The sequence below is a fragment of the Xiphophorus couchianus genome, chromosome 6, assembly GCF_001444195.1.
Source record: "Xiphophorus couchianus chromosome 6, X_couchianus-1.0, whole genome shotgun sequence".
NCBI classification, from domain to species: Eukaryota; Metazoa; Chordata; class Actinopteri; order Cyprinodontiformes; family Poeciliidae; genus Xiphophorus; species Xiphophorus couchianus.
Window position 1 is genome coordinate 30,871,366 of NC_040233.1, and position 26,509 is coordinate 30,897,874.

Sequence of the window (26,509 nt, forward strand, 5' to 3'; positions counted from 1 at the left end):
CTCTCTGATTGGCTGATCGGACCGGCTCCACCGGACCCGGTCCGATCAGAACCATCCACCGACCCTGGTTGACCCGGTCCATACGATCCCGACAGGAAACCTTTGATCCCCCTGCGTCGTCATGACGACCCGGGGTCTGCCTGGATCCACTGACGGCCCAAATTGGTTCTGGACCGACTGGTTCTGGTTCTTCTGTTGTCTGTGTTTTCTGTTTTAGAAAGTTGGAATAAAATCACTCCGGAACTGGACCTGATCAGGTTCTGCAGGACCGGGTGAACGTTGGGGCTTCCACAAAGTTCTGAACAGCCTCCAGAACCGGTAAAGGCGAGCAGCTGGATCCGGTTCTGGAAAAGTTCTGTTCTCCATCAGCAGATGGAGAGGTCAAAGTTCATCTGGGTCAGAACCAAAGATCTCACACTTACTGCAGAGCATGTTCTGGTCCGGTCCGTTCTCCCTAAAACCAGAACTGAGCTCAGCCTCATGACAGGTCCAAACCCTGATCCGGTTCTTCCAGAACAGGTTCTGCTGCTGGTCCATGAAGTTCTAGATGGCCTCAGTGTTTCTGGACCGGTCGGAAACAATCGGGCCCTCAGACACCTACTGACTCGGCATTTCCAGAACCAGAACCAGGTGAGGATCAGAACCTGACTGAGAACAGGAATGTTAGAAGCTTTGGGTCAGAACCGAGCCCATCTGGTTAATATCTGGATTGCTCTGGGTTCTTTGGAGAAGCTCGACCCAGAAGAACCAGGTCATTCGGTTCTGCTCAGCCTTCCTGCGGTTTTGTCCAGACTAGAACCCGTCCTGACCAGGAGGAAGATGGACCGCAGCACGAGGCTGCAGTTTCGCCTTCCGGCCAGCAGGGGTCGCCCTCGGATGGGAGGACGTTTTCACACTAACACCGTTCAAAGCTTCAGGAAGCCGAACATCAGAACCGGACCCAACACCAGAAGATAAATATTTGTTCAGAGCTGCAAATTCCGGACTAAAGTCCAAATAAACCGAACCTCCAGAAATGAGCAAAACATTTCAGCGGTAGAAACGGACCAGACTGGCTCCGAGCTTTTATTTTGAAGTCTTGCCCCGCTACGCCGGAAGTGTGCGTACGGCGGCTCGCAGGACTCGGTCCGCCTCCAGGTCATCATGGGAGACTCCGTGTGCGAAGAACTCGAGGACCTGGTCCACTTCTCCGTCCCAGACCTGCCCGCGAGAGGCTACGTCGTGATGGAGGAGATTCGACGTCAAGGCAAGCTGTGTGACGTCACTCTCAAGGTAAGAAGCGAGTTTCGCGAGGCTGGGGTTAGCTCACGAGCTACTGGAATGCTAACTGGGTGCTAACTGGCTAACAGGACAGACCATTGACAAACAGCTGATACGTCTTGTATCGATTATAGGTGACAGATCACGTGATTACACCTGTCAGTAGACAGGAAGTGGATTACTTGACTTATTGCTTAGCAACTAATCAGCTTTCATCGATCAGATCACAGCTGTTAAATGGAGCTGGAGTCCGTTGGTTCTGGTTCTGACCCGGCTCGTGTCTGCAGGTCGGGGAGCACAAGTTCAGCGCTCACCGGATCGTCCTCGCCGCCTCCATCCCGTATTTCCACGCCATGTTCACCAACGACATGGTGGAGCGCAAGCAGGACGAGATCCTGATGCAGGGCATGGACCCCAGGTACGCACCAGTAAGACCAGTAGGACCCCAGGTACACATTCAGTCCCTCCCAGTCTAACCAGTAGCTGTCTGTGCCGCAGCGCCCTGGAGGCTCTGATTAACTTTGCCTACAGCGGCCGCGTCGCCATCGACCAGCAGAACGTCCAGGCGCTGCTGATTGGCTCCAGCTTCCTGCAGCTGCAGAACGTGAAGGACGCCTGCTGCTCCTTCCTGCAGGAGAGGTGAGCTCCTCCACGCGCGCTCCGTACCACGGCCGCCATGTCAGCTGACGTCTCCATGGCGACCGGTCCCCTCTGGTTCCAGGCTGCACCCCAAGAACTGCCTGGGCGTGCGTCAGTTCGCGGAGGCCATGATGTGCACGGCGCTGTACGACGCGGCCAACGGCTTCCTGCAGCGCCACTTCGTGGAGGCGGCGCTGTCCGAGGAGTTCCTGGCGCTGCGGGCCGAGGAGGTTCTGGAGCTGATGGGCTGCAACGAGCTCAACGTCAAGGCCGAGGAGCAGGTGAGGCCGCCGCTCGCGCAGCTCCGCTGCTCGCTCAGCTCCGCCGCTCGCTCGCACACCTCCGCAGTCACCGCCCCACCTTACCTGTGCAGGTGTTTGAGGCGGCTCTGGCTTGGGTCCACCACGACCGGGACCGGAGGAAGACTCTGCTGCCGGAGCTGCTGGCCAAGATCCGGCTTCCTCTCTGCCAGCCGCGCTTCCTGTCCGACCGCGTCCAGCAGGACGAGCTGATCCGCTGCTGCCACAGGTGCAGGTGAGGCGCAGCGCACCTGAGGCACCGGGACTGTCCAGGAGATCTGGACTCGCATCAGTCAGGTTCTGATCGGGTCTGATTGGTTCTGATTATCACTTTATTGATTGTTTATTGATCAGTATTGATCTCCTGGCAGGGACCTGGTGGATGAGGCCAAAGACTTCCACCTGGTCCTGGAGCGCCGCCCTCACCTGCCTTCCTTTAAGACGCGCCCGCGGTGCTGCACCTCCGTCTCGGGGCTCATCTACGCCGTGGGCGGCCTCAACAGCTCAGGTAGCTCCGCCTTTCTCACCTGAGCTGGCGCTGCTGAGTCCAGGTGGAGCTGATGGCCTCTTGCTTTGGCAGGTGACTCCTTGAACCTGGTGGAGGTGTTTGACCCGGTGGGGAACTTCTGGGAGCGCTGCCAGCCAATGAGGACGGCCCGCAGTCGAGTGGGAGTGGCCGTCGTTAACGGCCTGCTGTACGCCATCGGCGGATACGACGGCCAATCGCGGCTCAGCACGGTGGAGGTCTACAACCCGGAGACGGACGGCTGGACTCAGGTGTCCAGCATGAACAGCCAGCGCAGGTCAGTGGCCCACCTGGTACACGACCGGAACCGACTGATCAATAACCCGATCACTAACCCTATGCGGCCTTCCTCAGCGCCATGGGAACCGTGGTCATCGACGGCCATATTTACGTCTGCGGTGGATACGACGGGAAATCCTCTCTGAACTCTGTGGAATGTTACTCTCCAGAAACCGACAGGTGAGTTCTGTCTGTGAGGAAGATGATGAAGATGATGGTCTCTCTCTCTCTTACCTGAGTTCAGGTGAATCTTGTTGACCTGATCTCCACCTATCTGCTGCTCAGACAGCAGGGGGCGTCCGTAGCGCCCAGCGTAGCGACTTTCTGTCATGTGACTCACCATGATTCCTCCTCAGGTGGAGCGTGGTGACGGAAATGAGCGTGAGTCGCAGCGCCACCGGCGTCACCGTGTTCGATGGGCGAATCTTTGTGTCGGGCGGCCATGACGGCCTGCAGATCTTCAACACGGTCAGTGCTGCCGCTCGGCACCGCCGCTCGGCGCCGCCTGCTCGGCTCACCTGTGTGACTCCTCCCCCTGCAGGTGGAGTACTACAACCACCACACGGACCGTTGGCACCCGGCGCCGGCCATGCTCAACAAGCGCTGCCGCCACGGCGCCGCTGCGCTCGGCAACCACATGTACGTCGCCGGCGGCTACGACGGCTCCGGCTTTCTGAGCGGCGTGGAGGTGCTGGCCGGCGTGTCGGGCCAGTGGAGCCTCCTGGTGGCCATGAACACGCGGCGCAGCCGGGTGTCGCTGGTGTCGACAGCAGGCCGGCTGTACGCCGTGGGCGGCTACGACGGCCAGTCCAACCTCAGCTCGGTGGAGATGCTGAATCCTGACACCAACCGCTGGGTGTTCATGGCGCCCATGGCGAGTCACGAGGGCGGCGTCGGCGTCGGCTGCGTTCTGCTGCAGCCCGCCTAGGAGGGGGCGGGGCCTCTGGCGCTGACCAGAGCTTCTCGGTAGGACGGAGAGGCTCGCCTCCCTCGGCATTCTGGGAAAAACTGTAGAGCTTCCAGCGGCTGCTACAATTAATTACTGGCTTCTGATTGGTCAGAGGGAGTCCCATAGAGCTGCTAGCTGTAGGGACAGCACCTGGAGGGGCGGGGCTTCCGGTTTAGGGCGGGGCTTCATGACCTGCAGGGGTGTAGTCACACAGCCCAATGACGGAGGAGGCGGAGCTTCAGGGACATCAGGTGGTGGAGGTGACATCATCAGCACCTGGTCAGGTGCTTCCAGGACGTTTCCAGGTGACAGACGCTGGTTTACCTGCGAGCACAGCTCAGTGCGCTCATGTTGTTCAGATAATTTAATATAAATAATTTATTCAGGATAAACGTGTTCAGTCCAATTTGTTTCTGACATCATACCAACATCACATGACCAGCTTTGTCTAAACTTTTAATAAAGTAAGATATTCTTTTACATTATAGACGTACTACATCAAAAACATATTCATATATTAATGTATACAAAATCACACAATATGCTTAAAGCGTCAAAGAAAATACAAAGTTGAAATGAAAACTACTTTGGTTAAACTGAGACTTTATTGAACTGAAAACGAAACCTTTTCCAGAAGCTTTCTTTGTGAGCCTCCTGCTTTTTTATTAAATATCATCTCAGATTTTTGTCCAACTTAAAAAGTTCATTTTCTGAACTACAGAAAATAAATTGCAGCGATGCTGATTTTAATGCTGCTAGTGGGGAAAGATTTAATATTTCACTTTTTCAAAGTTTTTAACTCAGGTGTCAAAATAATGAACAGATTACTAAAATAATCACTTCTTGATCCATTTGGGTTGTTTTTGTTTGCTTTGGTTATTAGACGGTTTTTAATATTAGACAGCTTTGATGTTATTATGGCCTCAAAATTTATCGTCCAGCTGAATTAGTCACGGTGACGCATCCATCGATCGATCGATCGATCGATCAGTCTCGATATTAAAGCATTTTATTCCCTCTGAAGTCGTCTGGATGATCAGTTACTGATTCCCGATCAATCCAAATGTTATTGATTTCTGCTGATCCCAGCAACAGGTTATCATCTGCGTTACCATGGTGATGTCTGATCAGGAATTGGGAAGTAGACCGGGTTCTGTTGAACTGGTTTATCAGAACCAGAACAGCTGATTTCACGCTTTCGGGCTCTCAGAAAAGCACCTGAACACATCAGATTCACCTTCAGTAAATTTTATTTTGAAAACAACAAACAGGAAATGTTGGTCGGTACAGGAGGACTCCAGTCTGGAGTGGAACCAGAACCAGAACTGTGAGGTCCAAATCGGTCCTTGAACTCATCACACTCACACTGCATCTCAGCCCGACTGTGTCGGATCAGTCCCACCTGGACCCGATCAGAACTAGATCCATTTTTTTCTCCAGCGGTTCTGGTCGTCCTACATGTTGTAGATGTTCGTCTGGTCCAACTGGGTGGTTCTGATGGCTTAACGACCCGGTCCCCTAATCCAGTGGTACCGGACCCGGAGTCTTCACTGGGCCGGAGGGCCTGCCGGTCCAGAAGGTTCTGCAGGGGGTGGAGCTTCAGGCCTGGAGTCTGCAGCACAACACCTGCACAGGTGAGTCACCAGGTTAGTTACAGCTTCCTGTCATGTGACTGAGGTAGGCGGGGCCTTTCTGAGCCGCAGCTCTGTCAAAATCGGTTTCACCAGGTGGGAGGAGCTACATGTTCCTGCATGCTGTTGCTACATTCTGTTGCTACATGTTGTTGCTACATCTTGTTGCTACATGCTTTTGCTACGTGTTGCTACATGCTGTTGCTACATTCTGTTGCTACATGTTGTTGCTACATGTTGTTGCTACATGCTGTTGCTACGTGTTGCTACATGCTGTTGCTACATTCTGTTGCTACATGTTGTTGTTGCTACATGTTGTTCCTACATGCGGTTGCTACATTCTGTTGCTACATGTTGTTGTTGCTACATGTTGTTGCTACATCTTATTGCTACATCTTGTTGCTACATGCTGTTGCTACGTGTTGCTACATGCTGCTGCTACGTGTTGTTGCTACATGTTGTTGCTATGTGTTGTTGCTACATGCTGTTGCTACATTCTGTTGCTACATGTTGTTCCTACATGCGGTGGCTACATTCTGTTGCTACATGTTGTTGCTACATGCGGTTGCTACATGTTGTTAAATGCTGTTGCTACATGTTGTTGCTACATGTTGCTACGTGTTGTTGCTACATGCGGTTGCTAAATGTTGTTGCTAGGTGTTGTTCCTACATGCAGTTGCTACATGTTGTTGCTACATTCTGTTGCTACGTGTTGCCCCATGCTGTTGCTACATGTTGTTGCTAGATGCTGTTGCTACATGTTGCTACGTGTTGTTGCTACATTCTGTTGCTACGTGTTGTTGCTACATGTTGTTGCTAGATGCTGTTGCTACATGTTGTTGCTAGATGCTGTTGCTACATGTTGCTATGTGTTGTTGCTACATGTTGCTATGTGTTGTTGCTACATGTTGTTGCTACATGTTGTTGCTAGATGCTGTTGCTACATGTTGCCCCATGCTGTTGCTACATGTTGTTGCTAGATGCTGTTGCTACATGTTGCTATGTGTTGTTGCTACATTCTGTTGCTACGTGTTGCCCCATGCTGTTGCTACATGTTGTTGCTAGATGCTGTTGCTACATGTTGCTACGTGTTGTTGCTACATTCTGTTGCTACATGTTGTTGCTACATGTTGCCCCATGCTGTTGCTACATGTTGTTGCTAGATGCTGTTGCTACATGTTGCTATGTGTTGTTGCTACATGTTGTTGCTACATGTTGTTGCTAGATGCTGTTGCTACATTTTGCTATGTGTTGTTGCTACATTCTGTTGCTACATGTTGTTGCTACATGCGGTTGCTACATGTTGTTAAATGCTGTTGCTACATGTTGTTGCTACATGTTGCTACGTGTTGTTGCTACATGCGGTTGCTAAATGTTGTTGCTAGGTGTTGTTCCTACATGCAGTTGCTACATGTTGTTGCTACATTCTGTTGCTACGTGTTGCCCCATGCGGTTGCTAAATGTTGTTGCTAGGTGTTGTTCCTACATGCAGTTGCTACATGTTGTTGCTACATTCTGTTGCTACGTGTTGCCCCATGCTGTTGCTACATGTTGTTGCTAGATGCTGTTGCTACATGTTGCTACGTGTTGTTGCTACATTCTGTTGCTACATGTTGTTGCTACATGTTGTTGCTAGATGCTGTTGCTACATGTTGTTGCTAGATGCTGTTGCTACATGTTGCTATGTGTTGTTGCTACATGTTGTTGCTACATGTTGTTGCTAGATGCTGTTGCTACATGTTGCCCCATGCTGTTGCTACATGTTGTTGCTAGATGCTGTTGCTACATGTTGCTATGTGTTGTTGCTACATTCTGTTGCTACGTGTTGCCCCATGCTGTTGCTACATGTTGTTGCTAGATGCTGTTGCTACATGTTGCTACGTCTTGTTGCTACATTCTGTTGCTACATGTTGTTGCTACATGTTGCCCCATGCTGTTGCTACATGTTGTTGCTAGATGCTGTTGCTACATGTTGCTATGTGTTGTTGCTACATGTTGTTCCTACATGCGGTTGCTACATTCTGTTGCTACATGTTGTTGTTGCTACATGTTGTGCTACATCTTATTGCTACATCTTGTTGCTACATGCTGTTGCTACGTGTTGCTACATGCTGCTGCTACGTGTTGTTGCTACGTGTTGTTGCTACATGCTGTTGCTACATTCTGTTGCTACATGTTGTTCCTACATGCGGTGGCTACATTCTGTTGCTACATGTTGTTGCTACATGCGGTTGCTACATGTTGTTAAATGCTGTTGCTACATGTTGTTGCTACATGTTGCTACGTGTTGTTGCTACATGCGGTTGCTAAATGTTGTTGCTAGGTGTTGTTCCTACATGCAGTTGCTACATGTTGTTGCTACATTCTGTTGCTACGTGTTGCCCCATGCTGTTGCTACATGTTGTTGCTAGATGCTGTTGCTACATGTTGCTACGTGTTGTTGCTACATTCTGTTGCTACATGTTGTTGCTACATGTTGTTGCTAGATGCTGTTGCTACATGTTGTTGCTAGATGCTGTTGCTACATGTTGCTATGTGTTGTTGCTACATGTTGTTGCTACATGTTGTTGCTAGATGATGTTGCTACATGTTGCCCCATGCTGTTGCTACATGTTGTTGCTAGATGCTGTTGCTACATGTTGCTATGTGTTGTTGCTACATTCTGTTGCTACGTGTTGCCCCATGCTGTTGCTACATGTTGTTGCTAGATGCTGTTGCTACATGTTGCTACGTGTTGTTGCTACATTCTGTTGCTACATGTTGTTGCTACATGTTGCCCCATGCTGTTGCTACATGTTGTTGCTAGATGCTGTTGCTACATGTTGCTATGTGTTGTTGCTACATGTTGTTGCTACATGTTGTTGCTAGATGCTGTTGCTACATTTTGCTATGTGTTGTTGCTACATTCTGTTGCTACATGTTGTTGCTACATGCGGTTGCTACATGTTGTTAAATGCTGTTGCTACATGTTGTTGCTACATGTTGCTACGTGTTGTTGCTACATGCGGTTGCTAAATGTTGTTGCTAGGTGTTGTTCCTACATGCAGTTGCTACATGTTGTTGCTACATTCTGTTGCTACGTGTTGCCCCATGCGGTTGCTAAATGTTGTTGCTAGGTGTTGTTCCTACATGCAGTTGCTACATGTTGTTGCTACATTCTGTTGCTACGTGTTGCCCCATGCTGTTGCTACATGTTGTTGCTAGATGCTGTTGCTACATGTTGCTACGTGTTGTTGCTACATTCTGTTGCTACATGTTGTTGCTACATGTTGTTGCTAGATGCTGTTGCTACATGTTGTTGCTAGATGCTGTTGCTACATGTTGCTATGTGTTGTTGCTACATGTTGTTGCTACATGTTGTTGCTAGATGCTGTTGCTACATGTTGCCCCATGCTGTTGCTACATGTTGTTGCTAGATGCTGTTGCTACATGTTGCTATGTGTTGTTGCTACATTCTGTTGCTACGTGTTGCCCCATGCTGTTGCTACATGTTGTTGCTAGATGCTGTTGCTACATGTTGCTACGTCTTGTTGCTACATTCTGTTGCTACATGTTGTTGCTACATGTTGCCCCATGCTGTTGCTACATGTTGTTGCTAGATGCTGTTGCTACATGTTGCTATGTGTTGTTGCTACATGTTGTTCCTACATGCGGTTGCTACATTCTGTTGCTACATGTTGTTGTTGCTACATGTTGTGCTACATCTTATTGCTACATCTTGTTGCTACATGCTGTTGCTACGTGTTGCTACATGCTGCTGCTACGTGTTGTTGCTACATTCTGTTGCTACATGTTGTTGCTACATGCGGTTGCTACATGTTGTTAAATGCTGTTGCTACATGTTGTTGCTACATGTTGCTACGTGTTGTTGCTACATGCGGTTGCTAAATGTTGTTGCTAGGTGTTGTTCCTACATGCAGTTGCTACATGTTGTTGCTACATTCTGTTGCTACGTGTTGTTGCTAGATGCTGTTGCTACATGTTGCTACGTGTTGTTGCTACATTCTGTTGCTACATGTTGTTGCTACATGTTGTTGCTAGATGCTGTTGCTAGATGCTGTTGCTACATGTTGCCCCATGCTGTTGCTACATGTTGTTGCTAGATGCTGTTGCTACATGTTGCTATGTGTTGTTGCTACATTCTGTTGCTACGTGTTGCCCCATGCTGTTGCTACATGTTGTTGCTAGATGCTGTTGCTACATGTTGCTACGTGTTGTTGCTACATTCTGTTGCTACATGTTGTTGCTACATGTTGCCCCATGCTGTTGCTACATGTTGTTGCTAGATGCTGTTGCTACATGTTGCTATGTGTTGTTGCTACATGTTGTTGCTACATGTTGTTGCTAGATGCTGTTGCTACATGTTGCTATGTGTTGTTGCTACATGTTGTTGCTACATGTTGTTGCTAGATGCTGTTGCTACATTTTGCTATGTGTTGTTGCTACATTCTGTTGCTACATGTTGTTGCTACATGCGGTTGCTACATGTTGTTAAATGCTGTTGCTACATGTTGTTGCTACATTCTGTTGCTACGTGTTGCCCCATGCGGTTGCTAAATGTTGTTGCTAGGTGTTGTTCCTACATGCAGTTGCTACATGTTGTTGCTACATTCTGTTGCTACGTGTTGCCCCATGCTGTTGCTACATGTTGTTGCTAGATGCTGTTGCTACATGTTGCTACGTGTTGTTGCTGCATTCTGTTGCTACATGTTGTTGCTAGATGCTGTTGCTACATGTTGTTGCTAGATGCTGTTGCTACATGTTGCTATGTGTTGTTGCTACATGTTGTTGCTACATGTTGTTGCTAGATGCTGTTGCTACATGTTGCCCCATGCTGTTGCTACATTTTGTTGCTAGATGCTGTTGCTACATGTTGCTATGTGTTGTTGCTACATTCTTTTGCTACATGTTGCCCCATGCTGTTGCTACATGTTGTTGCTAGATGCTGTTGCTACATGTTGCTATGTGTTGTTGCTACATGTTGTTGCTAGATGCTGTTGCTACATTTTGCTATGTGTTGTTGCTACATTCTGTTGCTACATGTTGTTGCTACGTGTTGTTGCTACATTCTGTTGCTAGATGCTGTTGCTACATGCGGTTGCTACATGTTGCTACATGCTGTTGCTACATGTTGTTGCCAGATGCTGTTGCTACATGTTGCCGCATGCTGTTGCTACATTCTGTTGCTACATGCTGTTGCTACATGCTGTTGCTACATGTTGCTACATTCTGTTGCTACATGCTGTTGCTACATGTTGCCGCATGCTGTTGCTACATGCGGTTGCTACATGTTGCTACATGTTGTTGCCAGATGCTGTTGCTACATGTTGCCGCATGTTGTTGCTACAATCTGTTGCTACATTCTGTTGCTACATGCTGTTGCTACATGCTGTTGCTACATGTTGCTACATTCTGTTGCTACATGCTGTTGCTACATGTTGCCGCATGCTGTTGCTACATGTTGCCGCATGCTGTTGCTACATGCTGTTGCTCTTTTGCAACAGCATGTAGCAACACCTATATGTAGCATGATGTTGGTTTGTTGTTGCTACATGTTGTTGCTAGATGCTGTTGCTACATGCGGTTGCTACATGTTGTTGCTAGATGTTGCTACATGCTGTTGCTACATGCAGTTGCTACATTCTGTTGCTACATGCTGTTGCTCTTTTGCAACAACATGTAGCAACACCAATATGTAGCATGATGTTGGTTTGTTGTTGCTACATGTTGGTGTTGCTAGGTGTTATTGCCAAGTATCCCCATTGCCCTGTGTTGCCGTGACTCACGACTGCGCGTTGCTCGGCAGGAAGCGGTCCTCCTCTCCGTCCAGGATGCCGTGGTACAGGCCGATCTGCTGCTCCAGCCGCTGCCGGTTGCTTAGCAACATGTCGAAGTCGCGGCGCTGCTGCTCGATCTCGCTCCGCACGTCGCTAAGCTCCGCCTCCAGCCGCGCCACCACTGAGCCCAGGTTCTGCAGCTCCACATCGTGCCAGTGGTGGGCGTCGCTCAGCGAGTTCTCCAGGCCTCGTTTCTGCAGGACCAGAGGTCAGGAGGTCATTAGGTCAGGGTCTGGCTGACCCTGGACGTGATGCTGCCGGTCTCACCAGAGCCCTGATGGACTCGGTCTCAGCCTGGAGACTCTGGATCCTGCAGCTCACGTCGCTGCACTCCGCCTTCAGCGCCTCCGCCTGCTGCTCCTCCGCACTCAGATGGCTGGCTGCGCACGGCGCCTCCTGCGGGACGGGACGGGGTTAGGGGACGGAGGGGACGGCTGGTCCGGCTCGTCCTCTGACCCGGCCTCACCTTGGACTCCAGGTAGCCGTCAGTGTCGGCCCGGTTCCGCTCCGTCAGCTGCTCCCAGTGGGTCCGGATGTGGGCCAGGATCCGGTCCAGACCCGTTTCCACGGGAGTGTCTGGTTCGTCCACATCCCGTCCGGCGGTCCGGCTGTATAGGGCGCGGACGTCCTGCGGGGACAGGGACAGTTCGGTCACCAGAGGCCCACTGCCGGTTCTGGTTCCGATCGGGAGGCAGCAAAACCTGCTCATGGCGGCTCTCCAGGTGCAGTAGCTCCGCCCTCATGCTCTCCATCCGCTCCTCGAGCTCCACCTTTGTCACGGCCGCCTCCTCCATCACCCGGCGGAGCGAGCCGACCTCGTCCTCCACCACCGTCCTGAGGGACGCCTCGCTGTCCAGCCTGCACACACACACACACACACACACACACACACCGGCATGGCTGTCTTTGTGAAGATTTTCCATTAACGAATGAATGGAAATTCATTTCTACAGCCTAACCAACCAAAACTTAGTCCTAAATCTGACCCCTGACCCATAAACAGCGTTTCCCTTGTGGGACCAGGAGCAGCGGGTCCCCACAATGTTGTGTCAGGAAAATGGTCCCACAAAGTACTACAAACAAACACACACTGCCATCATCATCATCATCAGCTGCTGCTGGCCAATCATTTGGCGGGAACAGGAAGTTTTTTCTCAGTTGATATTTTTCTTCCTAACTGAACAGAACCCGATTTTTGCTCTGGATGAACAGACGAGGCGTTTCTATGATAGATCAGGATTTATTACAACTCTAGAAGGATTTCTGGGAAAGTTTGAATCGAGGCAAACGGCCGTAAAATGAACTCTGACACCAAGTTTACACAAAATCCCAAAATAAAAAGTAGAATCATCATCGGCTCACTCAGCCCAACAGCTGCTGTCACCAAACTCAGCAGAAACATTTAATCGGAGCCGCTCTGCCTCCTGGTCTGGAGGCTGTAACCATGGAGATGAGCTGGTAGATAACTGCCTCTCTAAACGTTCACATATTCTTGCTCCCATTAAAGTGGAGGTTGTGTCTCCATGGAAACGAGCAAACAGTTGGATCTGCTAGGCCGCCTGCTGCCGGGTCCAAACTGCAGCTATGAACACAGAATCCTAAAAACATGAACCAGCTGGAGCTTTATTTGCCTCGGTGACAGAATCACAAGCCCTCCAGACTGAAACACCTGAGACAGATTTAAAAACCACAGGATTAATCTGAACACGAAATCCAGCAGCCAAACATAACACAAGCAGAAAAAATGACTCAGTTTAACAACTTTATAGAAGCCTAGAAGAAATTAAAAATCAATTAATCTCCTCGTCGCTGCCTGGATATCCGACCCACAGGTTTCGTTCAGAAAGTCCAGGATTCAATGATCTGATCTGAACACCTGGTGAGAGCCAGGTGTTTTAAAATCAGCAGAAATCAAACCTGATAAAAACAGTCTGGATGAATCATCAGCGACGTGACTGAAAAATCTGTAAAACAGTTCAAGAGTTTCCTAACGGCTGAATCAGAAACACGAGGTCCTTCAATCGGCTCAGTTTCTATTCACTTTAAAATTGCACAAATTGAAATTCCGAAAATGTACATTTTTGTCGTCACATGACTCGAGATCAACAACCGGATGTTTCCCAAACCAAGAAGAAGAAGACAGGAAGGAGTTTAGGTCCTGTTAGGATCGGCGTGTTTGAATGGCGACTTTTGAATCGGTCCAATCAGATCCAGTTACTCACTGAGGTTCTTTAATGGAAACAGACTGTAAAATAGTTTTCTGAAACCGGTGGAACATCAACAACATTTTATGCTCATTTGAAATCACAGCCAGTGTTCCACTGACTATTGGGTTCTGCACAGGTTCTGCTCAGGTTCTAACCTTTCTTTAAAGTCTTCAGCGTTGGCCTGAACGTTCTCCGTCTGCAGCATCAGCCGAGCGTTTTCCAGGATGGCTTCACTGACCTGCAGCATGTGGGACATCAGAGTTTAGGATCCTGACCCCAACCTTACCCCCCTACCCCGCCGGTAGCTGCCCCCCTACCTGCCGGTAGATGTCCTCCCACTCCCTGCGCAGCGGCCCCCAGGCGCCGGCGCTGGCTGCCTTGCGGTCCAGGCTGAGGCGGATCTGTTGCTCCAGCTGCCGGTTCAGCTCCTCCAGAGCCCGGACTTTGTCCCGGTACTCCATCAGGCAGCTGTTCAGGCCCGTGGTGCCGCCGCCCGCGGTCCGGTCCCCAGCCCGGGGCAGCACCGGCGCGGTGCAGCTCCTCATCCCCTGCAGGAACACGCTGCTGATACCCAGAGCCCGGCGGGAAACGCGCGTCCCCAGGCCGCTGGTGGCTCCCGGCCCCACCGGCGTGCCGCGGGGCATCGTTGCGCCGGCTGCACTTGTTCTCCCGCCGGAGGCAGCGGCCGGGCGCTCGGACGACGACTGTCCCAGGAAGGAAGAGTGGCGTCGGGGCAGAGGCATGGCGCTTGGCGGCTTCCTCGGTCAAACCCCCCATGGCGGCTCGCCTCCGGGGATTTATGGGGAGACGGAGTTCTGGAAACACGGCCTGCTTTGTCCCGGAGCTGTTTGTGCCGCGCAGCGTGGCGGCCTTTTGTTCTGGTGGAAACACGGAGTCCCATTTCAGCTGCATCAGCAGCGGGGTCACGGGGAGCCGTGGAATAGACCTGAGCTGCATGCGCTCGGCAGCTTCTGACCAAACCTGGAAAGGCGGAGAAGACAGAAGAAACATTTCAGAAAAATATGGAAACTCTGATTTAGTTCCCTGTTATTTTTTAAAGCAGGTAAAACTTCTGAGATGGTTACATCAAACTAAACCTCACTAAAAACTAAACCAAACTAAAAACTAAACCAAAAACTAAGCCTTGGTCTGCCTCCGCTGTGACTCCGTCCAGATGGGATCCTCTGGATCCTCTGGATCCTCTGGATCCTCCGGATCCTCCGGATCTTGGAGACTCCACCTCAGGTTACAGCTGAACTGGATGAAATGAGGCGCAATAAAAAGGGAAACTTTAATGTACAACTTACACAGTGTTGCTTCACATCATCACAGAGATCACTCCTCAGCATATGACAGATATATTAGTCACCAAACTCAAGACTTGATTTGCTACATAACAAGAAAGAATTCATCTTCTGACCCTCCTAGCAGGATCAACAATCTGTTTGGGATTAAACATGTCAAGCCAGTCCGGGTTCCCGCTGTAAGCCAGCGCTGCAGGGAGCCTGAAGGACCAGATCGCCTTTACCGTACATGAAATGATTTACAAAATGGCTGCCCACCTAACAGCCAGTATCACAATCTTTAAGTTCAACAGAACAATCATGAAGGTACGAGTTAAAAAAACTGTTTCCATTTGAAACAGAAAAAGGTTCAGAAATCTCCAGACTTAACTTGCATAGACCGATGAGAATACCAATAATGTAATATCAGATTATCTTCCTCTACGTTGCAGTTTAATGAACAGTTTATGGTTTAACTCTGTCAGAAGCTTCAGATGCTTCTAAAAACTCAATGTTCTGTATCTTATATTTATTATGATTTCTTTCACTGAATAAAGTCATAAATCATCACTGAGCTTTTGTTTAAAACCAAACTGATCATCAGTTGTTGTTTTACTGATGGCATGAAATCAGTAAGATGTCGTGTTTTTTAGAAAACCTCAAAGCACAATCAAAGTAACACCTGAGCTCTTTGACCCCCAGGTGACCCCTGATTGATTTAATGGCATTTTCTCAACAGCAACACTTTGTCTGCTCCAACAATCACAACATTATTGAAGTAAATGTTGCAAACTTATCTTTAACTCAAAACACATACGAGCAAATTAACTAGAGTTCCATCAGAACCGACCCAGAGAGGGGCAAAAACTTGGGGTAGTTATAGACCCGGGGTTCATTTTCAAACAGTCATGGCCACCATTCACCTCCTCCAGGTTTCTATCCTGGAAAACCTGGAAAGATCCATAAGACATGGCGGAGAATCACCCGGACTTACCTGGACTAGGGTTGTGTGATACGGCGTGACCTCATATCGCGATACGTGTGATGGTGGCGATATCGATTTGTATCACGATATGATCTGGAATGTATTTATTTGTGTTAAAAGTCGAACCCTCGTTTTTATTTTCTGTTGCTGGCTGTGGTTGCCAGGTCTCCATTAAAAAGTCTTATTTTAAGGCGGACCTGTGTGGAGCGAGAAAAATTAACAAAGTCCAAACCTTGTTAAAGAGAAAGAACAAAACACAGTTTTATTTTACATCTGCACAGATGGAGAACTCAGAATAGATCTAACCAGACAAAGGAATCACCTCTCTACATATACTGTATACCGTCCTTCTCCCGCAGACAGAGTCGCCACCAACATTCCCAAGGAGCTAATCAGATTAATACACACACAGAGAAAAATGCAACTTTCAGTTAAAAATGGGTTTCAGACAGAATATTGTGTCTAATAATAATCGCTGAGCCGTCGGTCTGGTCTGTTCCTCTGAAAGGTATGAAAACTATTTACTGATCGTCTGTTGCTAAGGTTCTGACCCACTGAGGCTAAAAGGAGAAACAATGACTCTGTAAGACTGAGTGAGACATAATAAATGATTAAACATTGTAAGATTAATATTAAAAATAAACTTCTAATAAAAGTAAACACTCTGTGAATAATTATTTTATTCCACACCTGGCAACAATCGGCAGCAACATACCCTCAGTTGATTGATTATGTTTCCATAGCAACTCTAACCAGCTGCTTTTTAGTTTGGATTTAAAGGAACTCGGGGTTTCAGCTGTTTTACAGTTTTCTGAAAGTTTGTTCAAGATTTGTGGAGCATAGAAGCTGAATGCTGCTTCTCCATGTCTGGTTCTGGTTCTGATGCAGAGCAGAACCAGAACCAGAAGCAGCAGATCTTTAATTTGTAAACTAGCAGCAGGTTAAAGTCTCAGTGGAACGTAGAACCGGCTGATCCTGGAAATGTTCTGCAGCTGGTAGAAGGCCCACTTTGGAACTGAAGATTCAGGTCAGAGGTCAGAGGTCAGCCTGATCTCTAGTTTCCAGCTGGACACTAGGAGGTACTGAGGTCCAACAGAACCAGAACCAGCACTGTGGTTCTTCCACACTCTGTTTATATGGATGTCATTAAACACTTTGACTAGGCCAGTCTCAGTACCGTGGTAACCATGGAAACCAGACTGAAAGCTGTTCTGTTGTTCCATAATGCTGCTGATCTCCATCGGGTTCTACCGGTTCCGGTTCCATCCTTCGTTCCTCACGACTTAAACCTTTTTCTCTCTGTGTAGGAAATCTTCTCAGAGAACCGCTCAGATCCTCAGTGTTCCTTGGGTCAGAGTTCTGGTTCTGGTTCTGGTTTTCAGCCTGGAGCTGTTGGTTCTGGACCGGCTGAGTGAGGTGTGCAGCTAACCGGGTCAGAACATCGACTTCTGCCGGTCCGTTTTCCCGCCATCGACAGTTTTTAAACGAAGAGACGTATGACAGGAAGTTGGCGGTTTAACCACAGGTTCTAATCAGTGCTGCTCTGATCCACTTCCTGTCTGCAGGTGCAGCGGCGCGGCTGCAGATTCTGGAGCTGCGCCCGGTTCCACCCGGTTCGGTCCTCCTGCGTCAGGCGGCACTTCTGCTTCCTCTTTCTGTTTTTGTTCCCATCAAACATCTGATCTCTGATCTGAGAACAAAGTTCAGCTCGAAAACACAAACAGGAAGTGAAGCAAACGGCCTGACGCGTTGCATCAACTTCCTGCTGATGATCACAGACTCTGAGACTTTCAACAGTTTATTCTCAATCATCAACACAGAAATATGTACAGTCAGTCAAACCCAGCAGGATGTTTACAGCAGCAGAGAACCGGGCCCTGTCGGGTTCTGTTAGCATTGTTAGCATGTGTTAGCGACGGGGAGAGAGTTCAAACATCACAGAGAAGAAAATCAAAGTCAAACTCATAAGACAGAAACTTAGTCTCAGTTTGGTCACTTGACGTCACGTGTTCTGTTCGTCATGAAGCTTCACAGTACAGAAAGTTCCTGAGAAAATCCCCCAAAACTCCGAAACCCCCAACACAAGGACAGGGAGTCCTCACAGCTTCCTGGAGCCGGCTTCTGGTTCTGGAGACTCTCCTTGGAGTCTGGACCGAACCGACACCTTCCAGGCAAAGCAGGAAGGTCATGAAGTCCAGGAACCCAACCAGTCCAAGCCCGGACAGCGTCTGTGTCGGTTCTGGTTCTGTTTGGGTCGCTGTGGTTCTTCTAGGTGTGAACTTGTGTGATGAGGTGTTGCGGCTGAAGTGAAGCAGCGTGCGTCTTGATGAAGCTGGTGAAACGGACGTGACGTCTACAGCGACAGGGCCTGGGAGGTGTCGCTGTCGGACATCATGGAGACGCGGGTGGAGCTCAGAGGACTCCTGCTCTTCCCCAGCGGAGTCTTGCTGGGCCGCGGCAGGCAGCAGCGCAGCAGGCGCGCGATGTCGCGGCGGAAGCGCACGCCAACAAACACGTAGAGGAAGGGGTTGAGGCAGGCGTGCATGTAGGCCAGACTCTTCAGCACCTGGCCGGCCTTGTCCAGGGCCTTCAGCTGGTCGCAGTCTGTCACCGTCATGTTGGACGCCTGCGTGGCCTCCATCACCAGCATGCTGTTGTAGGGCAGCTGCGACACGATGAACACCGCCACCACCGCCAGGATCACCCGCATGGCCTTGTGCTTCTCAAAGTTTCGGGTGGTGAACAGCTTGGCGATGATGACGCTGTAGCAGAAGCCCATGACGATGAAGGGGACGAAGAAGCCCATGCTCACCTGCAGGGACAGGACCAGGATCTTGGTGCGGTTGCCCATGTTGGGTGGGTAAACCATCCTGCAGTAGGGCGAGGATCCGGCGGCGGCGGGCGCGGCGAAGGCCAGCTCCGGCGTGGCGAGCAGCAGCGCCAGCAGCCAGACCGCGGCGCACACCACGCGGCTACAGCGCCGCCGCTCCAGCTGGGAGTTCTGGGCCTTGGTGGTCTGCACGATGACGATGTAGCGGTCCACACTGATGCAGGTGAGCAGCAGGATGCTGCTGAACAGGTTCACCTTGTAGAGGGCAGAGTTGATCTTGCACATGGCGCGGCCGAAGATCCAGCCGTGCGACGCCTCAGTGGCCCACAGCGGCAGCGTGACCAGGAACAGGAGGTCGGCCACCGCCAGGTTCAGCAGGTACACGTCCGTCATGGTCTTCAGCCGCTTCCGGAAGCTCAGGTAGATCCAGACCACGGCCAGGTTGCCGGCTCCGCCCACCAAGGTGATGATCCAGAAGAACGGCGGCTCGTAGCGGCTCCGGAACTCGCGCACCTGCTGCCGGTCGCACATCAGGTCGGTGACGTTCTCGGCCTCGTAGTCGTAGTAGTCCTCGGTGCTGCTCGAGGCACTGAAGGTGGACGGGACCTGGCGGCGCAACGAGACACACCTGAGCACACCTGGGAGCGTCAGCGTCAGTTTGAGCACCGTCAATACTCACCTCTGTCGTCATTGCTGTGATGATGTCATCCATGGAGGTCATGTTTACGGTGATGAGGTCATCAATCTGGAAAACAGCCATGTTTACTGCTCTTTGTGTTGCATCATTTCCTGCTCCAACGCTTTCAAAATAAGAGCCTGACACATGTCTTTACAGTAAAACGTTTGTTTCATTTGTCCCAATGTTTCTGCTGCATTCAGGAAACCGAACTACGTTTCCTGGCTCTGGATCAGAACATGACGTGACAGTAAAGCTTCTTCTAGTTTACAAACTGACGAGATGAAAAGCTGTGACCTCTGACCTGCCAGCAGCAGCATAAACACAACAAAAGCAGAATAAAACTGACTTCAGAGTTTGAAGACACAATTAAAATGTTTCTGGTTCTGATCGGTTCAGTGAGAATCAGAGTTTAGTTATCAAATAGAAATGCAGGTGGTTCTGTTTAAACTGTCAGCGATTTATTCCAGAAAAACTTTCTACACATTCAGCCTCATTTTGTCTCTAATTTCTTGGTTTGTGGAGGAAAAACTTGATAAAAGTGATGAACAAACCCAGACAGACGGGTGAGGACTCACCATGGTCGCTCCGCGGCTCTGCAGATTCTGACTGTTTGCTTCTCTTCTCACTTTCTGTCCGTTAAACCACAGCGTGACGAACAAAAGGAAGGAGCGACGCGGCGTTACGCAAGCTGGGGGAGGAGCCTCCAAAATCATCCAACCGCCACCATGATGAGCCAAAACCATCAATCAGACGTTACATTCAGTCGTCATCTGAATCTTCATCTAACATGTTGATCAATCCATGTTTGGTTCTGGTTCTGGTTCTGATGCAGAACCAGAACCAGCAGGTTGATCCAGCAGCAGCAGATCTTTAATCCGGCCAGTGATTTATAAACTACCAGCAGTTTAAAGTCTTTTTAAAGTTTAAACTGAAAGACTGTAGAACCGGATGGTGTCTCTATCCTCCTGGTTCTAGTCAGAACTCCAGCAGCAGCGTTCTGGACCGTTGTGTTGTCAATCAGACCTGTGAAGATGCTGCTGCAGGAATCAAAGCCACTAAAGAGAAACTAAAGCCTGGATGAGTTTCTCTGATCCGAGACTTTAGTCTCTGGTTCTGGAAATGTTCTGCAGCCAGGAGAAGGTCCACTGTGGGTCAGGTCAGAGGTCAGAGGTCATCACTACTTCCAGGTTTCAACCTGATTGCTGGTTTATAGTTGTAATAACTGAAGCTGTGCGTTAACTCTAGATCTATAACTCTAGGTTGTTCCTGTTTATCTCCATACATGTATCTGTTCAGTTGACCACTTTGATGGGGTCAAAGGTCACCTGGTGACATAATGTAGAGCTGTGTATCATCCACGTTGTCATGGTAACTGATCCTGTTGTAACCTGAGCCAGTAGGAGATTATAGATATAGAATCAGAGAAGTTCTGATGGGGTCTCTGTGACCCGACCCATCCGCTCCAGAACCGCTCAGCTGTTGGACTTCTGCTTCAGTTTTCTCTCCCAGCATGCGAGTCAGGTTCTGGGCTTTGACTAGACTGCTGCAGCATCTTGGTGTTGAACTGGTTCTGAGCATAAAACCAGTTCATGTTGGGACTCAGAGGGCAGAACAACAACTTGTTCTACTTTGGTTTCACAAACTTTGAAATGCGTCAAATCAAGCAGTTCCTTCTTCCAACCAGCCAATCAGCTGCTGTTTTTAAAGGTTACCATGACAACCTCCCCCTCCCCCTGAGTCTTGTTTTTGTTTCAGCTGTACTATCAAAGTACTTCATCTGTAGTACTGAGGTGTTTGTGGTCTGAACATGATGTTCTCTGCTTCACCTCCATTTCCTGCTACACACACACACACACACACACACACACACTCTGCTGATACCGGGTCAGAACAGGATTCTCAGCAGGTGTCAGAACCGTCCCTAAGAGGTTCTGGTCCAGACTGACGTGATGACATCACACAGCTGCTGCTGATTGGTCAGCTGAGCTTCCAGAGCGGTTCTGGTCGTGTTCAGAGGTTCTGGCAGTAGCGGCTTCTGGTGGTCCGGTCTGCTCAGGTTCTGAGTTGGTCTGAGAGGCCCACATCGTGACACTGCCACCACCAACCAGAACAGGTTTTATGATGGTTCCACCAGGTTCAGTTGAGATCCAGACCCATCGGACCAGGAAATGTTTCTCCAGCTGGTTCTGGTCCGGTTCTGGAAGGTCTGTGTTCCCAACTGACGGTGAGTTCTCAGTCGGACTGAAGGTTCTGTTTTGTCAGAACCTCCTCTGTAGACCTGAGAGGCGGTTCAGTATGAAAATCCTAGCAGGTTCTGAATCAACCAGACCGAGCGGTACCAGCAGCCCAGCCTCATGCTGCCCGTCTGACCCGGTTTCACAGAACTTCTTTTTTAAAGGTTCTGTTGGCTCTAGTGGCCTTTATTTGAAAGTAGTTCAGCAGGAAAGAGGTAATGAGAGAAGGGGCAAATGTTCCCCCAGAGCGGTTCTGATGTTTTCGGGTCGGTTCCCCTCCCCCATGTGTCTGCGGTCGCAGCTTCTCATGCGACGGAGCTCGGGTCGAGGCGCTGGCACGCGATGCTGCGTGTCGCTCACACTTCCTGTCAAAAGAGGAAAAAACAGCCTGGTCGTCATGGTTACCGCCTCCCAATGGCACACGCCACCGCTGAGGTCAGAGGTCACGCGGCAGCAGCACGGCTATCCTGGTGACCTTGGTCCTAAAAAGGTTTGGGTGTCACCATGGTAACGGAGAAATGGTCGATTTCTCTGATTTTACATTTTTAATATCAGCAGCAGCTCAAGCTTCTGATCAGATTCAACTATTGGGTTATTATGGGATGTTATGGAGAATTTTCTTCTTATTAGAAGTCAGTAACGTTTATTCCTAAAACAATTTTCATGAAATTACAAAGGAGCCAGAAAACCAACAAAAGAAACAATAAAATAAAATAAAATGTTTTAGTTGATTTTTAAAAACCTGCAGTCAGAAAATAGAGCTGAGAGAGAAAACCATCCAAAACCTCCCACTGATTTTAACAGGTTCAACCAGAACAGAACCAGAACCAGCAGAACTTTTAGTTACCACAGAACCAGCAACAGAACCAGAACCCTATCACTAACAGGCAGAAGGATCCAGTTGATGTTCTGACTCAGGTGAAAATTTAGATTCAACAAGTTCATCTGACAGACGGTACGATGTTTGAGCTGGACCGGACCAGGAGGTGGAATCTGTGGTTTCTTCTAATATTTAATGCAGTTTCAGCTAAATGTGATCACAACATGATCGGACTTGGGGTTGAGTACAGAGAGACCTGAACAACAGCAATACTGAGATTTGGAGACATTTGAATGTTTCTGAGATGGAATCACAACCACAATACCAGTAAGAGCAGATTGTTTATGACAGTAAATGTGAGTTAAAATGATGATCTAATAAGCAATATACTCAGAATTCTGGAAGGTTTGTCTTTCATCAGAACCAGAAGCTTTTTCCTCTGCTCCCTCCTGCCCACCTTCGCTTGCTCTGTTTTTGTGCTGCTTGTTTGGAGCCCCTCTTTGCACATCCTCTGACGCTACAAACTATGGATCTGGTTAACCGGTCTCTCAGTGCAATTAATCAAAGTTTCTCAACGAGACGACTGGGCACAGGAAAGCCCAGCGGGGACACACAAAGGGATACATCCTGGATTTATTTGGATTCATGACAACAGGATTTCTGCTGCTAGGACTTGGTGGATACCTGGAATATCGACAGATTAGTGACGGATTGGGCCGACTGGCGAACACTCAGCCTGATGCTGTGGGACAGAGACGCGAGTTGGATGAGATTCTTTCCACGCTAAATCTGGATGATTGGAATTAACAGAGACGAACCAGTTGAGACTCTAGGGCAGATGGAAATGTGAAGTCTGCCTGATCTAAAGACAATTTCTTTATTCTGAGTCTGGCTCGGGCTGCACAGTGGCGCAGTTGATAGCACTGGTGCAAGGTAGCACCTTGCAGCAAGAAGGTCCTGGGTTTGATTCCCGGCCCGGAGTCTTTCTGCATGGAGTTTGCATGTTCTCCCTGTGTATGGTGGGTTCTCTCCGGTTCTCCGGCTTCCTCCCACAGTCCAGAAACAATGACTGTCGGGTTAATTGGTCTTTAAATTCTGCCTAGGTGTGTGTGGGTGTGTGTGCATGGTTTGTCCTGTTGGTCTTTGTGTTGCCCTGCGACGTGTCACTTAGTAACGCGTTACTGACGTCAGACCACGTTTTTCAGTAACGAGTAATCTAACGCGTTGCTATTTCATATCCAGTAGTCAGACTACAGTTACTTATCAAAATCATTTTTGCGTTACTATTTTCTTTTGGAATTTAATTGTATTTCCTCTGTGCGTCTTGTCGAGTGATCGCCGTTTCTATGCGACAGAAACATAAACAATGGAGGGAAAAGGGAGATGCGATTTTGTTGGTAGAAAAACAGGAACTATTTTGAGTTTCTGTCGCCAAGTCCGATTATTATAAGCGGCTGTGGGCTTTTTTTTTTTTTTAAGTCGCTAGCAGATTTAATGAGTCGCTTTCTGGGCTGGTTTTTGAAGGTGAAGTTGTTCATTTGGGCTTGGAAATAAACAGACAGAAACCCCAGAATGTGTCTGACCTCCAGCTAGTTTTAGTCAGACTCTCCCTGTCCATCATTTCCAGGATGATCCGTCCCGCTGCGTCTCTGTTAAAGTTAATATATTACCTGTGAATGACGTCCAGATGTCCAGAACATTGGAAACATGGAGACTAATATGAACAGAGCAATAAACGTGAAAACAGCCACGAATGAACGAGTCTGTAAAGTTGTGCAACTAAACACCATTATAATTATTAATATTAAGATAAGTGTCACTAATCTGTGCAGCAGTCATCTGAACTGTGGAGCCGCAGGAGGAGCTCTGACCTCTGACCTCTGACACCAAACACAGAACCTGGAGGCTGCGGGTTAAAATCCTTAGAGTTTTCCAGACAATAGTGGAAAACACAAAAACTGCACAAATTACTAATGTTTTTTATTGTAACCATTAAAAAATCTCCCCTTCAGTTCAACCTTATCAGTGGAGACACATTGTTGATGTTACTGTTATTAAATAACTTACAATTAAATATTGGCAAAGATCAATGTCATTTTCACAGTGTTGTTGTTAGCAGCTGCTGAAAGTAACTAAAAAGTTACTTTTAATGTAACTTAGTTACTTTCCAAATCAAGTAGTCAGTAATCTGAGTTACTTTTTCAAGGAGTAATCAGTAATCTGATTAAAGTTACTTTTTCAAGGAGTAATCAGTAATCTGATTAAAGTTACTATACCATCACTGCCTGGGACAGACTGGCGACCTGTCCAGATTTTTTTCTTTTGCTTTTCTTTTATTTTGTTGGTATTTCCTCTAATTCATGTAAAACACTTTGAATTGCCTTGTTGCTGAAAATGTGCTTTATAAATAAAATGATCTTACCTACATTAATGTAATGAATTAAAAAGCAAGGTTTCTCTGACTGAACAGAGGAAGTAGTTCCTGGAACAAAGTCAGACAGTTTTACCTGTGAAATGCCACCAGGTGTTGTCTTTATTAATATATTTAAATCAAACAAAAAGAGGCTAGAAACATGGCGTTGAAGAGGGGCGGAGCTATGACTCTGGCCACAGGGGGCGGGGCTATGACTTAAAGGGGTGGTGCCATTATATTGTAGCCAGCAGAAGTTTTGCCGCCATGGCAGCGCCCCCTTCAGGTGAGTCGCTGTCTGTCGGTCTAGACCCAACCCGATGGCTCATGTGGGCGGGGTCAGACGGCTCAGCTGACACCTGGGTGGATGTCCGGCGGTTGATGGCTGTTGATGCGGCGCTGGAGCCGTCAGCTTCGCTTTCCGTCCAGCAGGAGTCGCTGTCAGAAGCTGAGGACAGCCGGCTCTGCGGCCAGCGGACCCCAGCGCCCAGCCGGACCCCTGGCGAACCGCTGAGCGTGGTGCGGCGAGACGAGGCGGTGCTGGAGCTGAACGGGGAGTGAAGGTCCTTTTCATGCAGCCGCAGCACAGCACGCAGCAGCGGGAAGTGTCGACCAATGGCGGCACGATACTTTGGATGTGTGATGGCGTAGATGATGGGGTTGTGGATGGCGGAGGCCTTGGCGATGATTGCAGGTACCGAGTTCATGTAGGGGGTCAGCAGGTGGGCGTAGCCAGCGGTGGCGGTCAGGGCGACGGCGGAGTACGGCGACCAGGACACGACGAAGAGCAGAATGACTCCCAGAGCCACTCGGGCCATCCGCCACTCGCCGCGCAGCCGTTCATACGCCTTGGTGGTCTCGCCACTGCTCAGCCTCTTCACCTCCTGAGCCGCCCGTCGCACGGCCCTGAAGATGGCCAGGTAACAGGAGCCGATGACGGCCAGGGGGATGAAGAAGACGAAGGCGAAGAGCAGGACGGTGTAGGTGCGCACCGTGACCGTGAAGCTCATGTAATCCCAGCTGCAGGACGTCTGTAGACCTTCAGGGACGTAGGCACTCCACCCAAAGAACGGCGGCAGACTCCAGCCCAGCGAGTACACCCACAGCCCCACGGCCACCAAGGAGAGCCGCTGGCGGCTCACGGCGCCCAGCAGCGCCAGCGGCCGCGTGATGGCCAGGCAGCGGTCCCCGGCAATGGCCGTGAGCGTCATCATGGACGCGATGCCGAACAGAGCGCCGCAGAAGGCATAGAGCTCGCAGGCAAACTCTCCGAACACCCAGCGGCGGTGCAGGCTGGCCACGAAGAAGACCGGAGATTGCGTCACTGACATCAGCAAGTCCGCCAGCGCCAGGTTGACCACCAGCAGGTTGCTGGGTGTCCGCAGCGTCTTGCTACGACAGAACACGTAGATGACCAGAGCGTTCCCCAGCGTGCCCGTCACTCCCACCAACAGGATCACACAGCCGATGATGTAATGGGCATGCGCAGGAACGTCCACAGTAGGGAACGGGCGCTGCTGCTGCAGGGCGCCGTGGGTGGGGACGGGCATCCCCAGGTGTTTCTGGTGATCTGTGCAGTTTCCGGCCATCCTGGATCTCTGCTGCAGATCTCAGAGGTTCTGGCTGGATTCCTGAACCCCA

The 26,509-nt window shown here is 49.5% G+C and overlaps 4 protein-coding genes across 6 annotated transcripts; 1 reads left to right on the plus strand and 3 right to left on the minus strand.

Annotated features, from left to right (window-relative positions):
• The first annotated feature begins 139 nt into the window (after positions 1-139).
• Positions 140-4,537, plus strand: klhl18 (kelch-like family member 18). The gene is made up of 10 exons (XM_028021333.1): positions 140-1,272; positions 1,548-1,678; positions 1,759-1,899; positions 1,982-2,180; positions 2,273-2,433; positions 2,570-2,706; positions 2,779-3,001; positions 3,079-3,183; positions 3,360-3,471; positions 3,545-4,537. Exons 1-10 carry the CDS (start codon positions 1,144-1,146, stop codon positions 3,929-3,931), a joined length of 1,725 nt encoding a protein of 574 aa, XP_027877134.1. The 5' UTR covers positions 140-1,143; the 3' UTR covers positions 3,932-4,537.
• A 647-nt stretch (positions 4,538-5,184) lies between these two features.
• Positions 5,185-17,553, minus strand: bfsp2 (beaded filament structural protein 2, phakinin). 2 transcript variants are annotated; one of them, XM_028021340.1, is made up of 7 exons: positions 13,945-17,553; positions 13,783-13,865; positions 12,122-12,278; positions 11,887-12,048; positions 11,688-11,816; positions 11,370-11,614; positions 5,185-5,564 (listed from the first exon to the last, which is right to left on the minus strand). In XM_028021340.1, the coding sequence occupies exons 1-7, from the start codon at positions 14,368-14,370 to the stop codon at positions 5,552-5,554; spliced, it is 1,215 nt and encodes a 404-aa protein (XP_027877141.1). In that variant the 5' UTR covers positions 14,371-17,553; the 3' UTR covers positions 5,185-5,551. The 2 variants fall into 2 exon arrangements, with proteins under 2 accessions (XP_027877141.1, XP_027877140.1); XM_028021339.1 differs by having other exon boundaries at positions 5,185-5,578.
• A 127-nt stretch (positions 17,554-17,680) lies between these two features.
• Positions 17,681-20,195, minus strand: ccr9a (chemokine (C-C motif) receptor 9a). 2 transcript variants are annotated; one of them, XM_028021338.1, is made up of 3 exons: positions 19,980-20,195; positions 19,405-19,470; positions 17,681-19,331 (listed from the first exon to the last, which is right to left on the minus strand). In XM_028021338.1, the coding sequence occupies exons 1-3, from the start codon at positions 20,145-20,147 to the stop codon at positions 18,249-18,251; spliced, it is 1,317 nt and encodes a 438-aa protein (XP_027877139.1). In that variant the 5' UTR covers positions 20,148-20,195; the 3' UTR covers positions 17,681-18,248. The 2 variants fall into 2 exon arrangements, with proteins under 2 accessions (XP_027877139.1, XP_027877138.1); XM_028021337.1 differs by having other exon boundaries at positions 19,956-20,191.
• Positions 20,196-24,968: 4,773 nt separating this feature from the next.
• opn4.1 (opsin 4.1) lies at positions 24,969-26,488 on the minus strand. Its single transcript, XM_028021103.1, has one exon. The coding sequence runs from the start codon at positions 26,455-26,457 to the stop codon at positions 25,105-25,107; it is 1,353 nt and encodes a 450-aa protein (XP_027876904.1). The 5' UTR covers positions 26,458-26,488; the 3' UTR covers positions 24,969-25,104.
• Between the last annotated feature and the right edge of the window lie 21 nt (positions 26,489-26,509).

Coding starts and splice junctions, on each gene's coding strand:
- klhl18 (XM_028021333.1), top strand. CDS start 1,144: ATGGGAGACTCCGTGTGCGAAGAACTCGAGGACCTGGTCCACTTCTCC. Junction 1,900..1,981: donor TGCTCCTTCCTGCAGGAGAG/GTGAGCTCCTCC, acceptor CTCTGGTTCCAG/GCTGCACCCCAAGAACTGCC. Junction 3,002..3,078: donor AGCATGAACAGCCAGCGCAG/GTCAGTGGCCCA, acceptor GGCCTTCCTCAG/CGCCATGGGAACCGTGGTCA.
- bfsp2 (XM_028021339.1), bottom strand. CDS start 14,370: ATGCCTCTGCCCCGACGCCACTCTTCCTTCCTGGGACAGTCGTCGTCC. Junction 13,866..13,944: donor GGGAGGACATCTACCGGCAG/GTAGGGGGGCAG, acceptor CACATGCTGCAG/GTCAGTGAAGCCATCCTGGA. Junction 11,817..11,886: donor ACGGCTACCTGGAGTCCAAG/GTGAGGCCGGGT, acceptor CCCGTCCCGCAG/GAGGCGCCGTGCGCAGCCAG.
- ccr9a (XM_028021337.1), bottom strand. CDS start 20,147: ATGGTTTTGGCTCATCATGGTGGCGGTTGGATGATTTTGGAGGCTCCT. Junction 19,471..19,955: donor GTCCTCACCCGTCTGTCTGG/GTTTGTTCATCA, acceptor GCTGTTTTCCAG/ATTGATGACCTCATCACCGT. Junction 19,332..19,404: donor TCACAGCAATGACGACAGAG/GTGAGTATTGAC, acceptor TTGCGCCGCCAG/GTCCCGTCCACCTTCAGTGC.
- opn4.1 (XM_028021103.1), bottom strand. CDS start 26,457: ATGGCCGGAAACTGCACAGATCACCAGAAACACCTGGGGATGCCCGTC.